A 19,403-nucleotide genomic window follows, 5' to 3' on the forward strand; every position below is an offset into this window, starting at 1 on the left:
TGTGAGCAGAAACCCTGGGGATTTGAGAAAGTTTCCATCCCTCTGAGCTGCATCCCAATTCGGAACTCACTGCACTGCTTTTGGGTAGTTATATAAAATCCCAAATTCTGCGGGTGAGAAAAATGACCTGTCGATGTTAGGTGAACCACCTCCTAACATCTACAGGTGAAATTACTAGATGTGAAGGAGAGTCTTTACTCACCCAGTTACCTGGGGGCATTGGACAGAATTAGATTTGATTTGGGGAGAACTGAACTGGTTTTAATATATGTGTCGAATTGTGAGTTATTGGGAGGGATTGGGATTCTTTTCATTTTGAAACAATAGCTTTATATGTATTTTTCTTTCAGTCATTTAAAAGACGGTTTTTCCACCTGATTCAACTTGGTGATGGATCCTACAATTTGAATTTTTACAAAGATGAAAAGATCTCCAAAGAGCCAAAAGGATCGATATTTTTGGATTCCTGTATGGGTGTGGTTCAGGTAAATATGGAAACAGTTTTATCAAGTTTTCTTATTTGTAAAAGTACCATCTGTGAATGAGCAGATCGAAGCAAACACTTCCAAAAATGGCAGTTTTGTTGCAGAAATATAATAGCTGACTTTAAACGAGAAAAGCCTTATTTTTCATCCTTTTAAAAGATGGCAGGTATAACATAGAGGCAGAATTATGTTATAGTAGCCACAAATGCTCTTGTGCATGAGTTCTTGTGTTTAAAACCTGGCTCAGCCACTTTTTAGTTGTGTGTGATCTTGGACAACTATTACCTCAAGTTGCTTCATTTGCAAAATTCAAATAGTGATAATGTTTCCTTAATAGGGTAAATTGGAGGATTGGATGAGCTAACCTGAAAATATTTAGAACAGTTCTTAGCATTTCAGTGATGACTTTTATCACAGTACCAATGGCAGAGTAGTATATTGGTCAAGAGATTAGGTTAAGATTCAAACTGAATTCAAATCCCTGCTCTCCCACTTACCCACCATGTAACTTTGGAGATATTATTTAACCTCTCTGTGCCTCAGTTTCCTCACTTGTTAAATAGAGATGTTAATAGTATGGAATATGGTTTCTGAGAGGATTAATTAATAGATGTATGAGCTTAGGACAGTGCTGGCACATGGTAAACATTCAGCAGCTAGTATTAGATATTTTTATCATAGTTCTGCTGTGATTATAGAATTATTCTTAGAATTTATATATTATACTAGAGGCCCGGTGCATGAAATTTGTGCACAGGGGGTGGGGGGTGTCCCTCAGCCCAGCCTATACCCTCTCCAATCCAGGACACCTCGGGGGGATGTCTGCCTGCTAGCCTGATCCCCCTAACTGCTCTCCCCTGCCAACCTGATCACCCCTAACTGCTCTCCCCTGCCAACCTGATCACCCCTAACCGCCTCTGCCTCGGCCCCGCCACCATGGCTTTGCCTGGAAGGACGTCCGTAAGGTCATCCAGAAGACGTCCAGTCTAATTAGCATATTACCCTTTTATTAGTATAGATATAACATATGAATATGTACATATTATAAATATCAGGCAATATAGATATGGTGGAAGTCCTTGTTGACCCCAATTGTTCCCTTTTCCAAAGACATGCTTTTACCAATTTGGCATTCTCCTTCCATACCTTTATAGAACTGTCTTTGAAAGCAGGTTGCCAGTTTTCCCATCTGTCTGTCCATCCATCCAGCTAGCCATTCCCCTGCCATTTTTCAGGAAGATCTAAGGCAGCAACTTACAAGGATTCATAAAACACAGAACACCATAAATTTCAAGTGGGTTTGAAAGCAGAAAGATAAACAAGGAGTCAGGGTAGGGAGGAGATAAAGTGGAATTAAGGAAAAAGCATGTTACAAAGACCTAATTAGGTGGGCAACAAACTGGGTCCTATACTTTCCAGCTTGGAGACCCATGCAGTCGCACAGCACACATAGATACAATCTAATTAGTCAGAAGCAATCTCAGAATGAAGATCATTCAGGCATTTCTCTTGGGGGCCCTCATACAGAGGGCACACTGTGGGATTAATGAACAGTCTCCTTGACAACTCCTCACAATAGATACAGTCACCATTATCAGAGGAGTCTCCCTTAAAATGACTCAGTGTTGCCTAATGACATCAGCCTGAATCTCAATTCTATAAGAAAGGTTGTTTTGTGGAACCAGTGTGGTTAAGGTTAGACACACAGCTCTCTGGTTTGACCCTCAGGTATACTTGTTTATGTATTCATGTTTATTTAAATTTAAATTACATTTTCATCTAAGTAATTGTTCATCTGATGTAAGCAGGCAGACAGTGCAGAAAGGTAACACTAAAGCCACATTCCTGCCTGCATCACCCCTCCTCCCCCATTCTCCACTCTCCTAAAATGATCATTTTCAACTCTTTTCATTAGTTTTTCTGGATTTGTCTTCATATTGCTAGATAAGGAGTGTTCGTATTCTTCATTCATCAGTTGTGGACATTATGTGCTGGTGATGAGATTGTAGCTCCTGCCACCCTCCTTTCTGCTCTAATCTGGACTACAGTTGACCCTTGAATAGCACTGGGGTTATGGGCGCCAACCGCCTGCAGAGTCCAAAATCCATGCATAGCTTTTGACTCACCCAAATTTAGTGATAGCCTGCTGTTGACCAGAAATCTTACCAATAACACAGACAGTTGATTAACACATATTTTGTATGTTATACATATATACTGTATCTTTATGTTTGTTCACATTTTCCTCAACTACGAATGGTGCAATGTATGGTCTCTAAGTGTGTGCAGAATTTTTTTATAAATTTTAACTTTGTATAATAGATTTCTGAATATTCAGTAGTAGTAAATTATAAACTAAACTAATATCTATATATAATTTATTCATTTATGATATAGCTACCTTTTTCTTAACTTTCCATATTTTAAGCTATGCAGTTCATCTGCCAGTTTTTTCACATTGTCCCAAATATCACATGTAAGTGAACTCATGCAGTTCAAACCCATGTTAATCAAGCATCAAACGTAATTGCCCTTTTAGCTTCTGTACAGCTACCATCCTGAAAATTCCCTTTACCTTCTTTTCTACATTGGAGTTCCTGTTTTGAGAATCCTAGTTGTCTTCTTTCTTGATTTACTTTCTTATTTTGGAGGAATACATCCTCCAGTAGTTTCCTGAGGAATCATGTGTAAGATGTTAATTTTTTGAGGGTTAGCATATCTGCAACTATCATTATTTTTGCATTTATACTTGACTAATAGTTTGGCTGGATGAAGATTTTCAAAGTAAATTTAACCTTAGAATTTGAAGGCCCTTCATTAACTTCTAGGTGTCATGCAAAAAGGTGAGGTGGTGCTAAAACTCACCTCATTTATTTCCCTTCTCTCAGGGAGCCCAGGCCTGCCCTCCCTGTTGTCAAATATCTGAAAAACAGTTGTTCCATCTAAGTATTCTGTCCAGTTTTCTAGTAGTTATGATGGGAGGGTAAGTCCAGACCCTGTTATTTCATCATGGCCAGCAGTAGAAGTTGGTGGTCCAAACTCAGATGTTTTCAGGGGCTAAGCAGGTAATTAAGTGAAAGAAGAGGCCTAGGTGTGAAGCAATAGGGAATACTTGGGACTATGACAAACTGGGGACAGGTGGTCCCATTTAAAGAGGACTGATACTGCTGGGTGGAAATACCAGCTCAGGGGTGCCAGACCATCGGGTTTTTCAAGAAGGGCAAAAATACAGAATTTTAGTTAAATCTTGGTGTTCTTAATTGTTGCTAACTAATTAAAAAAACCAAAAACTGTGCAAAACTAAAAAATAAAAATGGGAGTGGGTTAGAATACATGAAAGCGTATTTGGGCCTGGTACAAGAGGGTAGCATCACTTAATGTTCACTGAAAATTAGTATACGCCATCAGCTAATTGGCATGTCTCCGGCTGGTAACCCAACCTCACCTGAAAGCTGCCACTGTAGAAACCAAATTTATATCAAAGTATGTTTAATCAGAGTGTATAGTAAGGAGTACCAGAGTGAACTGCCTCTTGTGTGGGACTCCCAAGTAGGAGTTTGATTTATATTTTTAAGTTGAGAGACTTTTCAAGTTACTTTTTAGTTGAATTTTCTGGCATTTGGAAAGTAGGAAGTAATTACTTTTTTCATAGGCGTTTTGGTGCGCATCTTCAGCACAGTGCATAAATGATTTATAAGCACAGCATGCTGGGCTATCGTTCAGCCTGGGGAGTGCATTTTAGAATCGAAGGCTCTGATTTCAGTGGATGCCTCATCCTTCATACTCTTTTTGCAGAAATGGCTGATGGTGTTTTTCATTTAATGAATTGTATCTAAGGCTTTAAAAATTTAAAAACATTTTCATCCACATTTATTGTAAACTAAGCTCCAAAAGTTGTGGTTTAAGTGTTTTGGGGTTTTTAAAAAATATATTGCTATTGGACATAATTATAAAACTAGAGGCCCAGTGCACAAAATTTGTGCACGGGGGGTGGCCCCCCCTCCCCAGCCCAGCCTGCACGCTCTCCAATCCGGGACCCCTTGGGGGATGTCCAACTGCCAGTTTAGGCCTGACATCCCTCTCACAATCCTGGACCGCTGGCTCCTAATCGTTCACCTGCCTGCCTGCCTGGTCGCCCCTAACTGCCCCCCCCCCTGCTGGCCTGGTCACCCCTAACTGCCCCCCCTGTCAGCCTGGTTGTTCCTAACTGCCCCCCTCCCCTGCCACCAGCCTGGTAACCCCCAACCAACTACCCCCCTCTGCCAGCCTGGTCACCCCTAACTGTGTTCAGTCGTTTGGTCGTCCCTCACTAACCCCCCCTGCTGGCCTGGTCGTAGGCAGCCATCTTGTGAGAGCGTGACAGTCAATTTGCACATTACCACTTTATTATATAGGATTAGTTGATTAATGCTATGAGTTCAAAGAAATGCCTAAAGTAAATTTTTAAAATGGACCTGAATGGAATCCAGGTTAGAATGTTAAGCCCTAAAAGTATTTTAGAAGCTTGGAGTGATTATAGTTGATTTATAGATAAGGAAACAGGAATAATCCAGGATCAAAGCCGAATGTCTCCTCCCGCCCCCCTTTTAACTTTTCACTTTTCGTAATTGTGAGTATGTGAGGAATGTGGGGGAAAGAAAACTCGTTTTTCTTCCAGACTTTGACTCTGATTCTTGCCTTGCAGTGAAGTGTAAGTGAGGTCCAGGGCAGCAATTAGGGCGCCCACAGTGTGCAGTCTGTGCACAGTAGTTTGTGTGGCTTTGCCGGGAGCGGCTCTCTCCTTCATATTTCTGAGAACTACACAAAGATGCCTTTGGGAGGGTGGCCCTGTCCCTGAGACCTGCATTCAGGAGCCCCACAGGGACTGCAGCTAACCAGCTGGAATTTTAGTGGGTGAGGGGTCGGCTCTGCCCTGAACGGGTTGGCAGGAATGTGATATCCCTCAACCTGTACCCACAAGGAATCTTGTACCATGGTCCTTAGAGCTTGATCACTATCTAATGCAGTCACCCCCAGGGGATGTTTGGTAATATCTAGAGCCATGTTCTGATCTTGACAACTAATGGGGATGCTATTAGAACACCTACAATGCATAGGACGCCCCCACACAAGAATTATCAGCCCCAAACATCAGTAGTGCAGAGCTTGAGCAACCCTGGCATGTTCATCCTTCATCATTTAATGCACATGGACTACTGTTTTTATACTTCAAGTCAGACATCCTTTCAGAGGCATAAAACCACAGGCATGAAGGAAGGGGAAGTGTCCCAAATACCTTTTGGGACTCATCAGTGATGAGAAAGTTCCAGATAAGGAAGTCAAGCATATTGATAGATAATGGCTTGCTTTTAAAAGATTTTTATTGACTTCAGAGAGAAAGTGAGAAGGAGAGAGAGATAGAAACATCAATGATGAGAGAGAATCATTGATTGGCTGCCTCCTGCACACCCCCCCAATGGGGACCGAGCCTGCAACCCGGGCATGTGCCCTTGACCGGAATTGAACCTGGGACCCTTCAGTCTGCAGGCCGATGCTCTATCCACTGAGTCAAACCGGCCAGGGCAATAATGGCTTGCTTTTAAAAAATGTAATACCACCCACTAGTTCATTTAAAAAAAAAATTAGGAGCTAAGGGAATTGAAAACTTTCAATGAAATTTCATTCATTCAAATATCTCTCAAGAGCCTATATTATTTGCCAGGCAGTATTCTGGGGAAATGGGGATATAGCACTGAACAAAAGAAATCTCTGCCCTGAGGAGCTTCCATTCCATTGGAGGGGAGCAGATAGCAAACAAGATGAATATGTGAACGAGGGAATGTGTCAGATGGAAAAACAAAGCTATGGAGAAAAGAAAGCAGGGAAGGTGGATAGTAGGGGTTTTATGGGGAGGAGGCTTGTCTGCAAATGCCAATGTGATAGCATCCACCAGCAAATAATAAAGAGAAAACTTAATAAGGCCGTCCCCATTCTTTTAACATATGTCTCGTTACCCTTTTTTCCCATTTTAGAACAACAAAGTCAGGCGTTTTGCTTTTGAGCTCAAGATGCAGGACAAAAGTAGTTATCTTTTGGCAGCAGACAGTGAAGTGGAAATGGAAGAATGGATCACAATTCTAAACAAGATTCTCCAGCTCAACTTCGAAGCTGCGATGCAAGAAAGGCGAAACGGGGACTCTCATGAAGGTAGGTAGATCTAGCTTTCCCCAGGCACAGGCACACTCTGTGAGTGTCCTTTATTTCTGACAGAAGATGTGGAAAGTAGACAGATATATTGCATACGTACATGACAGGTCAGACAGATGTGAGCTTTTTACAGACAGCCTGTCAAAAGAAGATGTTTACAATTTATTACCCTGACATTATTTTTATAAGGAAATCATGTAATTGGAAGAACCACAGCTTTGGAAGCAGAAAGGAAGACTTGAGTTTGAATTCCAGCAATATATACAATTTTTCATCTGTGAGACCTTGGGCAAGCTGCTTACATTTTCTGAGTATTGGTTTACTCACCTGTGAAATGGGAATAAAAAATGGAATTTGTTGGTTATTGGGAAGATTAAATAAGATAATGTATGTCTAGTACCTAGCATAGAGTCAGCACTTAAAATACTAGCTATAGTTGTTACCATTACCATTAATCATATCGTTTGGAACTTCCAAGACTAAGTTAGGGTGGGCAGAGAAGCCTCTGATTAAATTGATGGAAATCTATTTTCTTGACAATTCATGCGTTCAGTTTTTTTCTTGGTTCTTTAGACAGGTGATTCTCAACCTGTCTAAGTCTTAAAAATGCCTGAGAACTCTTAAAATATATTCTTTCCTTTGTCCCACCAAAGATTCTGACTTAGCTGGCCTGGGGTGGTGCCGGGGAGGCCTGACTTTTAGCGCGTCGGATGGGAGTGGTGTGTGGGCTGTTCATGGCTAGTATCTGTTCTAATCAGACAGTATCCAAGCTGTACCCAGCTATCAAATGTTGAACTCTCACCATTGGGCCTGGGCATCAGAATTGTGTGTGTTTTAAGCTCCAAGGTGTTTCTAATGGGCATCCAGGGTTGAAATTCAGTGTGTTCCAGGGCACGTAAGAGAAATGGCCTTCCTCCTCCTGTTTTAAAAAATATATATGTTCAACTACAAGTGACTCAGGTTATCTGTTTTGCCATTTTAGATGATGAACAAAGCAAATTGGAAGGTTCTGGTTCCGGTCTAGATAGCTACCTGCCTGAACTTGTCAAGGTAACATCATCTTAAATCTTCTGCTCTTCACAGAATGTTACTGGAATAATTCTCATTTCATCTGTTGAAATGATTAGCAGTTACATTATAGTAAATCATTAAAATGACATTGTAGTTACTGCTCATTCTTTTCTAACTTGAATTTTTGCTGAGGTGAAAGACACTGCTCACCTGAGTCGATTTCAGTCTGTTTTTCAGAAAGTGCCTTACAAAGTATTCTTTTTTTATTAATCTTTGTCAGTGATTTTCAACTGATGTGCCGCAAGAATTTTTAAAACATCCAATACCTGACTGTTTAGTCAGGGGCACTGACCTCCAACAGCCAACACAACAATAGCTTTCTGGTGTGACTGAATCAAATTATACAATTATACCTTTTTTTTTTTGTCACATTGACAGAAAAATATAACATTTTTTGGTGTGCTGTAGAATTTTAGTAATTCGTTTCTGTGTGCCATGCGATGAAAAAGGTTGAAAATCACTGCTTTAAGTCTTTTTCCCTCCATAATATTTACTATCTTATTACAAGCATTGAAGAAATAACCAAAATACACAGGTAAATGTTCCCAAGGGAACAAAGTACTTATGCAGCCCTTATTCAAGTTAATAGACACAATTCCAAAGATGATGGTTCCATGTGAATCTTGCCACCAAACCAAAGAGGGGTTGCCTGTGTTCTATTAATTGTTCATGGGTCTTTCTGAAAGAAAAAAAGTTATACCTGTTTTTTATAATTTTGAGAATCTTACAAGTTACTGAAAAGCACAAAGAACAAAACAACTATATTCCCACCTCTCAGATTCAACACCTGAGACTATAATTTTAGCTTCCATATTTTTAAAGAAAAAAATACATTATAAAGGTTTTTTTTTAAACATTATCCTTATTCCATTCCCTTCTTCTCCTGCAACCTCAACCAGAAACAATCACTATTAAGAGTTTTCTGGGGTTACTTTCATATCTTTACCAATATATCTGTTATAATGATATATATATATATATATATATATATATATATATATATATATACATATATATATATATATATATATATATGGTTGTGTTTTATATGTTTAAAAGTGTTATATAAATGATAATGTATTATTCTGCCCTTGCTTTTATTTTCAATTCAGCATTGTTTTGAGATCCATCCAAGTTGGTGTATAGATCTAGTTCATCTTTTTATTGTATTGCGTAAGCAGTTATCATAGCTGTTCTATTATTTTCAGTGTTTCTATTACAGTGTTACAGTGAGTATTCTTATATTCGTCTCCTTGTGTGCATCTACGAATGATTTCTTTTTTAAATGAGAGAAATGTCTTTGTTTTCTCTGGTTCTTTATATTCTTACTCTGTTACTGCCTTTCTATTCTTTTTTTTTTCCAAATACAATGAAATAGAGACTGCACACACCCACATCTTAAATACTATAATAGAAAACTTGGTTTATCTATATACAATTATAAATAGACTAGCATTCAGCACTGACCTTTACTTTAGACAACATGGTTCTTCTAAAATGTAAAACCTCCCTCCCTGGCTAGGACTTTAGAATATTGTTTTTCTTAGGACTTGACTGTTACCACAGTATCTTTTTAGCACCTGCCTATTAAAGCCAATTTTAGTGCCACCATTGTAACCACCTTTTAGGCTGGGAAGAGTTTGGTGTATGTGTTTGCTTTTTTGAGTTATGAATTTCTATGTATCATATTTTTTTTACATTGAGATTAGCTTTTTTATTTCTAGATGTTTGGGGGTTCATAATTTCTCAAAGCAAAACCTTTGTGGAAACAGATAATATATGCAATGCAATCTAGAATTCAAAACACTACTTTCTACTCTTACTGGGTGAACACAATTGATACCTAGGAGCAGACTCATGTTATTTGAACCTAATGTTGATTAATTAGAAATCTGTATCATTTCCTGTGAAGACATACAGGAGTTGTGCTCTCCATTCTTCTCTCATTGCATACTACCACCTAGACAGCATAATTTAGAATGCCTTGGTTTTAAGACCTAGGGAGATTAAAAAAAAAATACATATGTACATATTTTAAAAAAAATCTGGGTCACATAATGTTCAGCTAAAGAAGTCTGACATGGCCCAGCCAGTGTGGCTCAGTGGTTGAGCATCAACCTATGAACCAGGAGGTCAGGGTTCGATTCCCGATCAGGCATATGCCCCGGTTGCAGGCTCGATCCCCAGTGTGGGGCATGCAGGAGGCAGCCGATCAATGACTCTCTCATCATTGATGTTTCTATCTCTTTCTCCCTCTCCATCCCTCTCTGAAATCGATAAAAATATATTTTAAAAATAAAATTTAAAAAAAAGAAGTCTGACATGAAAATACATATATATTCTTTTAAAAATGTATGTATAACATATTTGGAACTATTTTCAAACTGGGGGTAAAAACCATGGTTGCTGAAGCTATTTTGGTTGCTAAAATCAATTTAATTGGTTTCAACCCCCCCATTTCTTACTTATAATTTGTTTTACTTGTATTTTTTATTCTTTTTTTTTTATTGAAGTAGAAGTTACCTACAGTAAAATTCTCAAGTACAGTTATACAGCTTGATGAATTTCCCATCTGTGCACACACATAACCACCACCCAGATCTCAATACATAGAACATTTCCAGCACCCAGCAGGCTATCTTGTCACCCCTCCCAGCTGGCATTCTCATTCTTTTGACCTCTGTCATCGTAGGCTGGTCTCAACTATCCTAGACCTTCCTACAAATGGAATCCTACAGTGTGCACTCTCTGTGTCGGGCTTCTTTAGCTCAGCATTGTGTGACCCAGATTTCCTTTTTCCTAAAGGGTAGAATTGAATAGAGGATATGAAAGTACACTGCCCTTAATGATGACAGATAGTACTTTACAGCTATAGGTATAGATACAGACATTGTATGTGCATTGGGTTGTGATGCAAATGAACTTTTTACTGTGGGTCATGGTCAAAGCCTGAAAAATGCAGCATATTGCTTCCTCCCCTCCTCCACGGCTCTCAAGCGGTTTTAAAGCTCTTTTGATTTAAGAAGGTTGAAAGAGGCAAAAGGTAACTTTTCAGAGGGAAATAAAGAAGATGGAGATGTATTGTCATTCAGTCATTGTGCTGCCATCACGCTCGCAGGCGCAGGGGTCCATGGTGGTGCCTCTGTGGTGCCCAGTGAGAGGGGCTCAGGCACCCACTATGCCGGCTCGCAGCTCCTTTACAGTCCAGCGCCCCGAGGATGGGTGTGGTTTTGGCTGTTTACAACCCCCTCCAGCGTGCGGGGGTGATCATTTGTACCTGTTAAAAAAAAAGCAGGGGAGTTAGCCGATAACTACTTTTAGGAAGAATGGATTCCATAGTGGAGAATCTGAGATGAAAGTGCGGAGTGGGAAGGAGAGAGGGGAGTCTGGAAGCAGAGCTGAGCAAGGAGGGGAGTTTAATCAGGAGCTGAGGAAGTAAAGAGGCCAGTACCAGGGAAGGAAGGTGCAAGAAAGGGCCCAGCAGGGGATCAGGACACAGGTAGGATTTCAGAGAAAGGACTGGAACAATGGGGGCAGGCAGAGGGCCCTTAACGGTGTAATTTAATGGCAGGTCCTCTTCTTTCTGCTTCATTTATCCTGTTGCCCCGGCTTTTGTTTCCACTGGGACTGAGACGTGACCAAAGAGGATATGAGTGACAGGAAGTTGTTTTAGTACAAAAATAACTGAAGTCTCATTCTGGAATGTAATGGAGAGGCCTTTTACATGTGGTAGGGACGATAGGAACTTAGGTTTTCGGAATATTTTGTGTATTGTTGGCCCTAAGGTTGTTTATACAATTAGTACTGAATATTATTATTGTTTTACTGGGCGACATGCTGCATGTACCCTAATACCTGTTCTTTTCTTCCTACTGTCTACTATGGCACCAAACATGCTTGTTGTAAATATAATGGCATTTATAGTACTTACTCTTATAAAGATTTTTATTGATTATATAAACTATAAAGTTAGTTAATCCTTCGAAGTCTAGGGTTAATATGCTGAGATTAGTAAACCTGCTTACTATCCTATATAATAAAAGGGTAATATGCAAATTGACCCTAAAGGCAGAACAATCAGAACAACTGCTGGACCAGTCACTATGAGGTGCACTGACCACCTCTCGGTTCCTTTCCCCGGCTGGCAGGCTCTGATCTGATGGCGAATTGGGAACCTGGGGTGGGTGTTGGGGGATGCGGGCGGCGCTAGGCCAAGGCCCCCATCCTGCTGGCCGCCCCACACACAGAAGGCAACCCACGGCAGGGGCGGGGCTGGCAAGCGAGAGGTAACAGCCGACCTCTCAGTCCCTTCCCCGGCCATTAGGCACTGATCACCCTATGGTGAAAGAGGAAATGGGGGTGGGTGGTAGCAGGGGGCAGGGCTGGCTGTGGGCAGCCGAGAAAGATGGCCCTGATCACAGGCCAGGCCTAGGGACCGTACCCATGCACAAATTTCGTGCGCTGGGCCTCTAGTTTATTTAATAATTTCTTTCTCTGGTTATATTTATCTTAGGTGACATAGGGACATATATCCCTCCTTGTGTAAAGACAGAATGAAGAAAATACTCATGTTTCCACCTTATATTTTTCTCCTCCACAGCTTTTCTATTTTTGATCTTTTTTTTTCCCTAAGAGAACAGCAACTCACCTTAATTTGATCTCCCCATATGGTTCTGAAAGAGAAGTATTGTTTCATGTTAACCCAAAATTGCTCATATCCAAATACCACATAACTTTTTAGCCAATGAACTTATCTTTTTGGATAAATCTTCCACAGTTGAGCACAGAATAAAGCATGGTGTCTCAGACTCTGTAATCTCATGGAGGTTGAGTAAGGGTCAGGTGGCCAAACTCAGCAGTCCATGTCAGAATCCAACAGTTTCATAGACACCTTTGCTAAGGTCAGTGACAGATGCTGCCTTCTCTGCATCCTAGTCCAGAAAACTGTGTAATTGTATTATGATACAAAGGCCTTGCGAGGCTTGTGTTTGTGAGGTCAGCTGGCGTTCGTTCCTTGGGCCTCCTTGTTCTAAAATGCTCCCCTATAGCTTTGTGACACAGGACGAGATGATGGTCCCAGGGAGTTGGCTATCTTGGAAGTAGTAGAAACAAATCATGGCAGCTCTTTAAATTAAAATTATATATTCTGGTCTCAAGGGATTTTGCTAAATTTTCCTATTCCAATCCATTTTGGTTAAATGACCCAACAGTCAACACAGTATAATTCTGATAACTAATTCTCAAAATGAAACGCTGGTGGCCATAGTCTTTGACCTATGATTGTTTTGTCTGCTCAGAGGTAAACTGAGGACATAAAGTAGGCCTACTGCAGTCCCTCTTGAAACTCTGAAATGTTTGGTCCATAATTATTCGTTAGGACAAGGGCAGGGGGGACATTGTCAGGGTGTCATTAGTGATTAAACTTAGGGTATACAGAAGTGGGAAGAATAGTCTTTGTTTTAGAGGAATCATTCTCTTCTTTGACTTCTGAGCAAGTGTCGGTTTTTATAGAGAACAGCTCTGTCACTGTCCATTTTCTTCATTTTCCTCTTCTTTTCCTCTATACTGAACCCAGAATATTAGATGGGCTCTGGGTAGGAAGGCAGCAGCAGGGTTTGGGGAAGTGCCAGTCCAGTTTTTCCTACCTCCACAGTAGGAACTAACCACAGGTTATTTTAAGAGCGGAGCTGGTTTCTGTCACTTTGAGAAGTGCTGGATGGCATAGTCTGTGGGAGAAGTTGTTGTTGTTGTTTATAGTTATATTTTGTAGGCCTTTATACTGTAAGAGTACATAACAGGAATTTATTTTGTCTTTACCAAAAATTTAAGTAAAAATAAATATGCTTGCCATTATAAATAAAAATATCCGAAGTTATATAAAGAAAAGATAACTTTTTCCCTCATGCTCCATTGCCACATTCCTGAGAACACTAATGTTATTAACATGTTGTAATTCCTCTTTCACCAAACCAATTGCTCATAGAAACATACACACATATGTAGTATTTTTAATTTTTTTATTGTTGACAGAATTACAGATATCTCACATTTTTCTCCCTTCCCCCTCACCCCCCGGTAGTGTTTTTAATTATTTTTACCAATATGCTCGTGATCTATATGTTACTCTGCAACTTGTTCTATCACTTAGAAACATTTCATAGCTACCCCTGAATCTAGTTTACTTATTTTCATAGCTGTGTGATATTCCAGATATGGATATTGCTCACTTTATTTCACCATCTCCCTATTTACAAACATTTAGGTTATTTTCAGTTTTTAGCCTCTACAAATAGTACACAATAAACATTATAATATATTTATGAGCTTAAATACATGCACTCTTATTTCAGTAGGAGAAATTCCCCAAAGTGGGATTTCTGGGTCAGAGGTTATTGTATCTTTAACACTTTAAATATTGACAGGTTACTTTCCCAGTAGGTTGAAATAAGTCACATTCCCATTTTTCTGCATCCTCACCAGAGAAAGTGAAAAATGTTTCACTGCTTTGATTTGTATTTCACTGCTTGGTAGTGATGTTATTCATATTTTCATATATTTATTTCTTTACATTATTTTCTGACGGGCCTGTTCATAGTCTTTACCAATTTTTCTTTTTTCTTGTCTGTTAAGAGTCTGAGCTCTGAAGCCAGTCAGCCTCAGAATCCAGGCTTCCATTTGATGTTGTGAGTTCTAAGGCAAAGTATTTACCACAGAAGCCTCAGTGTCTTCTCCTTTAAACAAGGACAGTAATAGTGCCTGCCTCCTACGTTTGTACAACATTTAAATGTGCACTTAGCGTGATACCCAGTATAGAGATGTTTGCTGTTATCAATAAATATGCGTTTTATCATTATGATGCTTCCAGATATTTATTATTCCCTGGCTCAAGGGCAAAGCCCTGCTGCTCCCAAGCCTCATTTTCTTATGGTCTAGGCTTTACTTGGTAATTTCCTCAAACACTATTTGTCGGGCATCCCTTCTGTTTAATGCATCCTGGGTGTTGGGAGGGACGGGAGGCACTTTAAGAAGCCGAGTTTGCTTTCGTCTGTCTCACAGCAGAGCTGCCAGTGTATGTAAGGTGGATGATAAACTCAGGTTATTTTTACATCTAAAGTGGTCCCTTCTTTCAGTGGTTTCTCCAGTGGAGACTATATCTCTTGGATATTAGTGGCAACATCAGGATGCGTTGAGTCTATTTTTGGCTAGTTGTTGATTTTCTTCTTTTATATGTCTGCATCCTGTTTGTCCTCTAATTGTATGGAGCTCATGGCAAGTCATTCTTGCTTTATTCATGTCTCATCTCCTAGCACAGCCAGCCTGAGACAGCCAGCATTTATGAGAAAGACACTGGGAATTGCATCCGCATTGAGAGCCCGTTGCTCTGCTCCAGCGTCTGGGATCACAGCATTCGCCTTTGTTGATGGACTCTAGCAGAAATTCAGGAGTGGGAGGCATCACTGTTGGTGGTGGCTCGCAGCACCTCGTTCTGATGTTTTTGTTAGGAAACATCCTGGCTCTGTACCAAGTAAAGTAAATTCTTTGAGCTCAGTTAAGTAGTTTTAGATCTACATGTTCTTTCAATGTGGAAAATTAGGAAAGGTGATAGGAGCCTGCCTCAGCCACCCGCACGTGTTTTCCCTTGAAAGCAGGAAGAGACAACCTGTAGGAATGCCCCTCAATCTCCAGGAGCCTGAAGCTCTCATAGATGGCATCCAGGTGAACTTGGTTGTGGCGGGAGACTTGAGCCATCATCTTGTTCAGTATTTTTGCTCAGAAATGAAAATGGAGTCCAGGAAGGCAAAGTGGCTTGCTCAAGTTCAGACCACCAGTTAACGACTGAGTCACAGCTAGAACCCAGTTTCTTAGTTAGTATTCTGATGGTCATTTCATTTTGCTAGACCTATAGATAGTTGGTTAAATACAGTGATCATAGAACTTGGGTCATTGCTAAGAACCTATCATAACAGCTACACGCCTGAGAAAAGTAAGGCAATGCTCAATTTCTCATTGGCTATGATTAGAAATGTATTAGTAGACCTCGTTCAGCCACCAGCAGAGGGGACGAGATACCCTCTCCACTGTGGCTGTCACTGACCCCTCCCATCCTGAGGTATGACGATGTGACTTGTGGTTTTTGCAGAAAGGAGCACATGAGAGAGGACATCCAATTCTGACTCTGTAGATTTGTAGACTTAACCGTTGAGATTCAGAGTAACAAGAAGAACAGGATATAGCTTAGAGGCGCCAGGTGTGAGAAATAATGTGGCTGGAGATGATGTAGGTCTTGTGGATATGCTAGAGCAGGCGTCCTCAAACTACGGCCCGCGGGCCACATGCGGGTGTTTTTGCTGTTTTGTTTTTTTACTTCAAAAATAAGATATGTGCAGTGTGCATAGGAATTTGTTCATAGTTTTTTTTAAAACTATAGTCCGGCCCTCCAACGGTCTGAGGGACAGTGAACTGGCCCCCTGTTTAAAAAGTGTGAGGACCCCTGTTTAGAGGCTTCTTCTTTCTGTTCCCATTCCCACTTCTGCAGCCCCCATCTCTGCCACCCTATGTCTCAATGGCCTCTTCTCCACGTCTGTGATTCCAGCCTTCATCCCTACCTTGTGCTCAAGTTTCATCTCTAGCTGTCTGCTGGGTGTTTCCAGTTGGAAATCCCAGATACATCTCCAAACTCTGAATTCATCACCTTCTCCACAGACTTGCTCTTCCTCTTGAATTACCTACCTTAGTTACTGGCTTCTCAAGCCAGGAACGTGGAGTTGGTTATGGTTCTTGCTATACAACTGAGGGGGCGGTTGTGATAACCCAGGAAACACCATGTGGGCTTCCTGGTCTTTCCCTTTTTAATCCATTTCCTCAGCCCTACCCGAGTGATGCTTCTGAAATGCAGAACTGGTTATTTTACTCCTTTGCTTAAAATATTGTGGGATTTATTTGGATTTTGAATGGAATCTCCAGTCCTTAACATACAAATCCCCAACTCAGTTTTCTTTACTTTTTTTCATTATGCCCAAGCATTCAGTCATAACGAATGGTTTGGTAACTGCTCAGGTATGACTTGCACCTTAGTACCTGCAGTATCTCCTCCTAGAATGCTCTTCTGTCTTTTCCTACCCAAGTGTCCTGGTCCTTCAAGATGGTCTTCCTCAGGGAGCTTTTTCCTGACTGCCTCCTCCTGGTACAGGTTAGCTTTCACTGTCCCTTATGCTCTTTTGCCATTTTTATTGCCTATTTATATCCTGTCTTTCCAGCTAGTGTTCGTTAGGGGCAGGGACTTTGTTTCATTCATATTTGTGTCCCTAGTACCTGGTAACATAATAGGTGCTCAATAAATATTTTATTTAATGAATCAACAATGCCCCCTCCCTGCCACAAACACCTGTGGCTGTCCTTCAGTATCTGCCATAGTGTTCTCTACCCTGCCATTCAAAACACATCCCTTTCTCTTCCGTTGCATGTACCCTCGGTCTTTAGTGGGCCCTAAATTTTTCTGCCATCTGGGCTCATTTTCACAGACAGTATCCATCTATCCATGATGTGCATCCTCTTCATTCAGCCTGAAATGTTGTGGTTCTCCTTTTTGCCATCTAAATTCCACCCCACATTCAAAGCCCGGCCCCTGTTCAATTACATTATAAAGGCTTTCTTTTTTTTTCTTTTTTTTAAATATATTTTATTGATTTTTTACAGAGAGGAAGAGAGAGGGATAGAGTTAGAAACATCGATGAGAGAGAAACATAGATCAGCTGCCTCTTGCACACCCCCTACTGGGGATGTGCCCGCAACCAAGGTACATGCCCTTGACCGGAATCGAACCTGGGACCCTTGAGTCCGCAGGCCGACGCTCTATCCACTGAGCCAAACCGGTCTCAGCGTGAAGGCTTTCTTGATAGGAATGCTTAATTATTCTCTTTTGGAAGGCAGCTATGCTCACCACTATACCACCAACGCCGACTAATTATTCTCTTTTGCTTTCTTTGTATTGTTTTTGGGTCTCCATTTGATTGTCAGCTTCATAAAGTCAGGGATCAGGTATTGACCTCCTCCCCACACACCTCCCTCCACCCCCCACCACCACACACACACTCACAGTGTGCTCTATCCTTGTTCCTTGACAGACTCTCCAAGCTGAGGGCAGAGTCGTCTGGCAGCCTGGCGCTTCAGGAGGGGGTGGCTTTCAAACATACTTGGACACCTTGTAAGAAAAGGGCTATTTTTAAATGTAATTTATATTTTTTGTATTTTTTGTTTATCTTGTTATCAGAGTACCCGAGAAGCAGAAATCAAACTGAAAAGTGAAAGCAGAGTTAAACTTTTTTACTTGGACCCGGATGCCCAGGTAGGAACTATTTTAATGTTTAACATTTAAAACTAAGTTTGGGAAATAAAAACTTTGACAGGTTCTTTATTTATTTATTTTGGATTGACAAGCAATATAACAACAATATATAAAATTCAAGGGGAAAAGGAAAAATAAAAACAGGCTGTAATCTCATTGTGTAGCCCAACCATTGTGAATATTTGATATTCAATTGATTGTTGAAAATTGAGAGTTATCCAAAGACATTCTTAGGTCCACAAAGAACATATAATTTACCCCATAAAAGTAATAGTCAGAAAAGAACAAGCATCACTGCAGATGCCCAGTAGACAGTGATATTTCCTGACTTGCTCAAGCTCAACCCCAAGTACAAGCTTTGGAGTGCATGTGGTCCACATCTGTGTCCCAGCAAAATCCAAGGCATGGAGTGCCCACAATAGGGTGGCTCTGAGGGGACAATGGTTCTGCAGTATTTCCCTCTATATTTCCCCCCTCTTCATTGATAGTATTTTTTATGGAACTTCTTTTCCCCACTTACCTTTAATAATAAATGTTTTTCTGTGTTTCTTCACAGGCTTTATAACCATATATATTTTGACAATATTTTACTTGTTGTGATAAAGTATACATAACATGAAATTTACCATTTTAACCCTTTTTAAATGTGCAATTTAGGGTTAAGAACATTTACAGTGCTGTGCAACTGTCACCACTATCCATTTCCAGAAGTTTTTCATCATCCCAAACAGAAACTCTTTAGCAGTTAAACCAGTGGTCGGCAGGCAAACGGCGGCTCGCGAGCCACATGCGGCTCACGAGCCGCGGTTTGCCGCTCTGGTGACTATTGAGTTTGCCGACCACTGACCTAGACTTTCGATTCCAATAATTACAGGCTGTTGTTGTTCCTTGTGATTAAGCCCCTATCCCAGTGGTCGGCAAACTCATTAGTCAACAGAGCCGCAGTTTGCCGACCACTGAGTTAAACAATAACTTCCCCATGCCTCCTTCCCCTCACCCTTAGTAACGTCAATTTTACCTTCTGTCTTTGTGAATTTGCCTATTTTAGGAACCTCATTTATGTGAAATCATACAATATTTAACCTTCGTGTCTGGCTTATTCCACGTAGCCTATTGTTTTCATGATCCATCAATGTTGTAGATTGTGTCAGGATTTTATTGCTTTTCATGGCTGAATGCTATTCCATTGTATGTATATATGACATTTTGTTTGTCCCTTCATCTGTTGATGGACACTGAGTTGCTCATAACCATAATTTTTAAACTCTGCATAATAATCCATCAAGTAGATATACCATCATTTTTACCATTTTTAT

At 40.5% G+C, this 19,403-nt stretch overlaps 1 protein-coding gene across 12 annotated transcripts in view; it reads left to right on the plus strand.

Moving 5' to 3' along the window:
* Positions 1-19,403, plus strand: part of DOCK9 (dedicator of cytokinesis 9) — a 286,418-nt gene that overhangs the window by 179,734 nt on the left and 87,281 nt on the right. For all 12 annotated transcript variants that reach the window (XM_079779188.1, XM_079779189.1, XM_079779191.1 and 9 more), the window contains exons 7-10: positions 351-485; positions 6,497-6,671; positions 7,654-7,721; positions 18,013-18,087. In XM_079779188.1, coding sequence (XP_079635314.1) covers positions 351-485; positions 6,497-6,671; positions 7,654-7,721; positions 18,013-18,087 — 453 coding nt within the window. The remainder of the gene's footprint in view (positions 1-350; positions 486-6,496; positions 6,672-7,653; positions 7,722-18,012; positions 18,088-19,403) is intronic.

Source organism: Cnephaeus nilssonii (assembly GCF_951640355.1).
Source record: "Cnephaeus nilssonii genome assembly, chromosome: 8".
Taxonomy (NCBI): Eukaryota; Metazoa; Chordata; class Mammalia; order Chiroptera; family Vespertilionidae; genus Cnephaeus; species Cnephaeus nilssonii.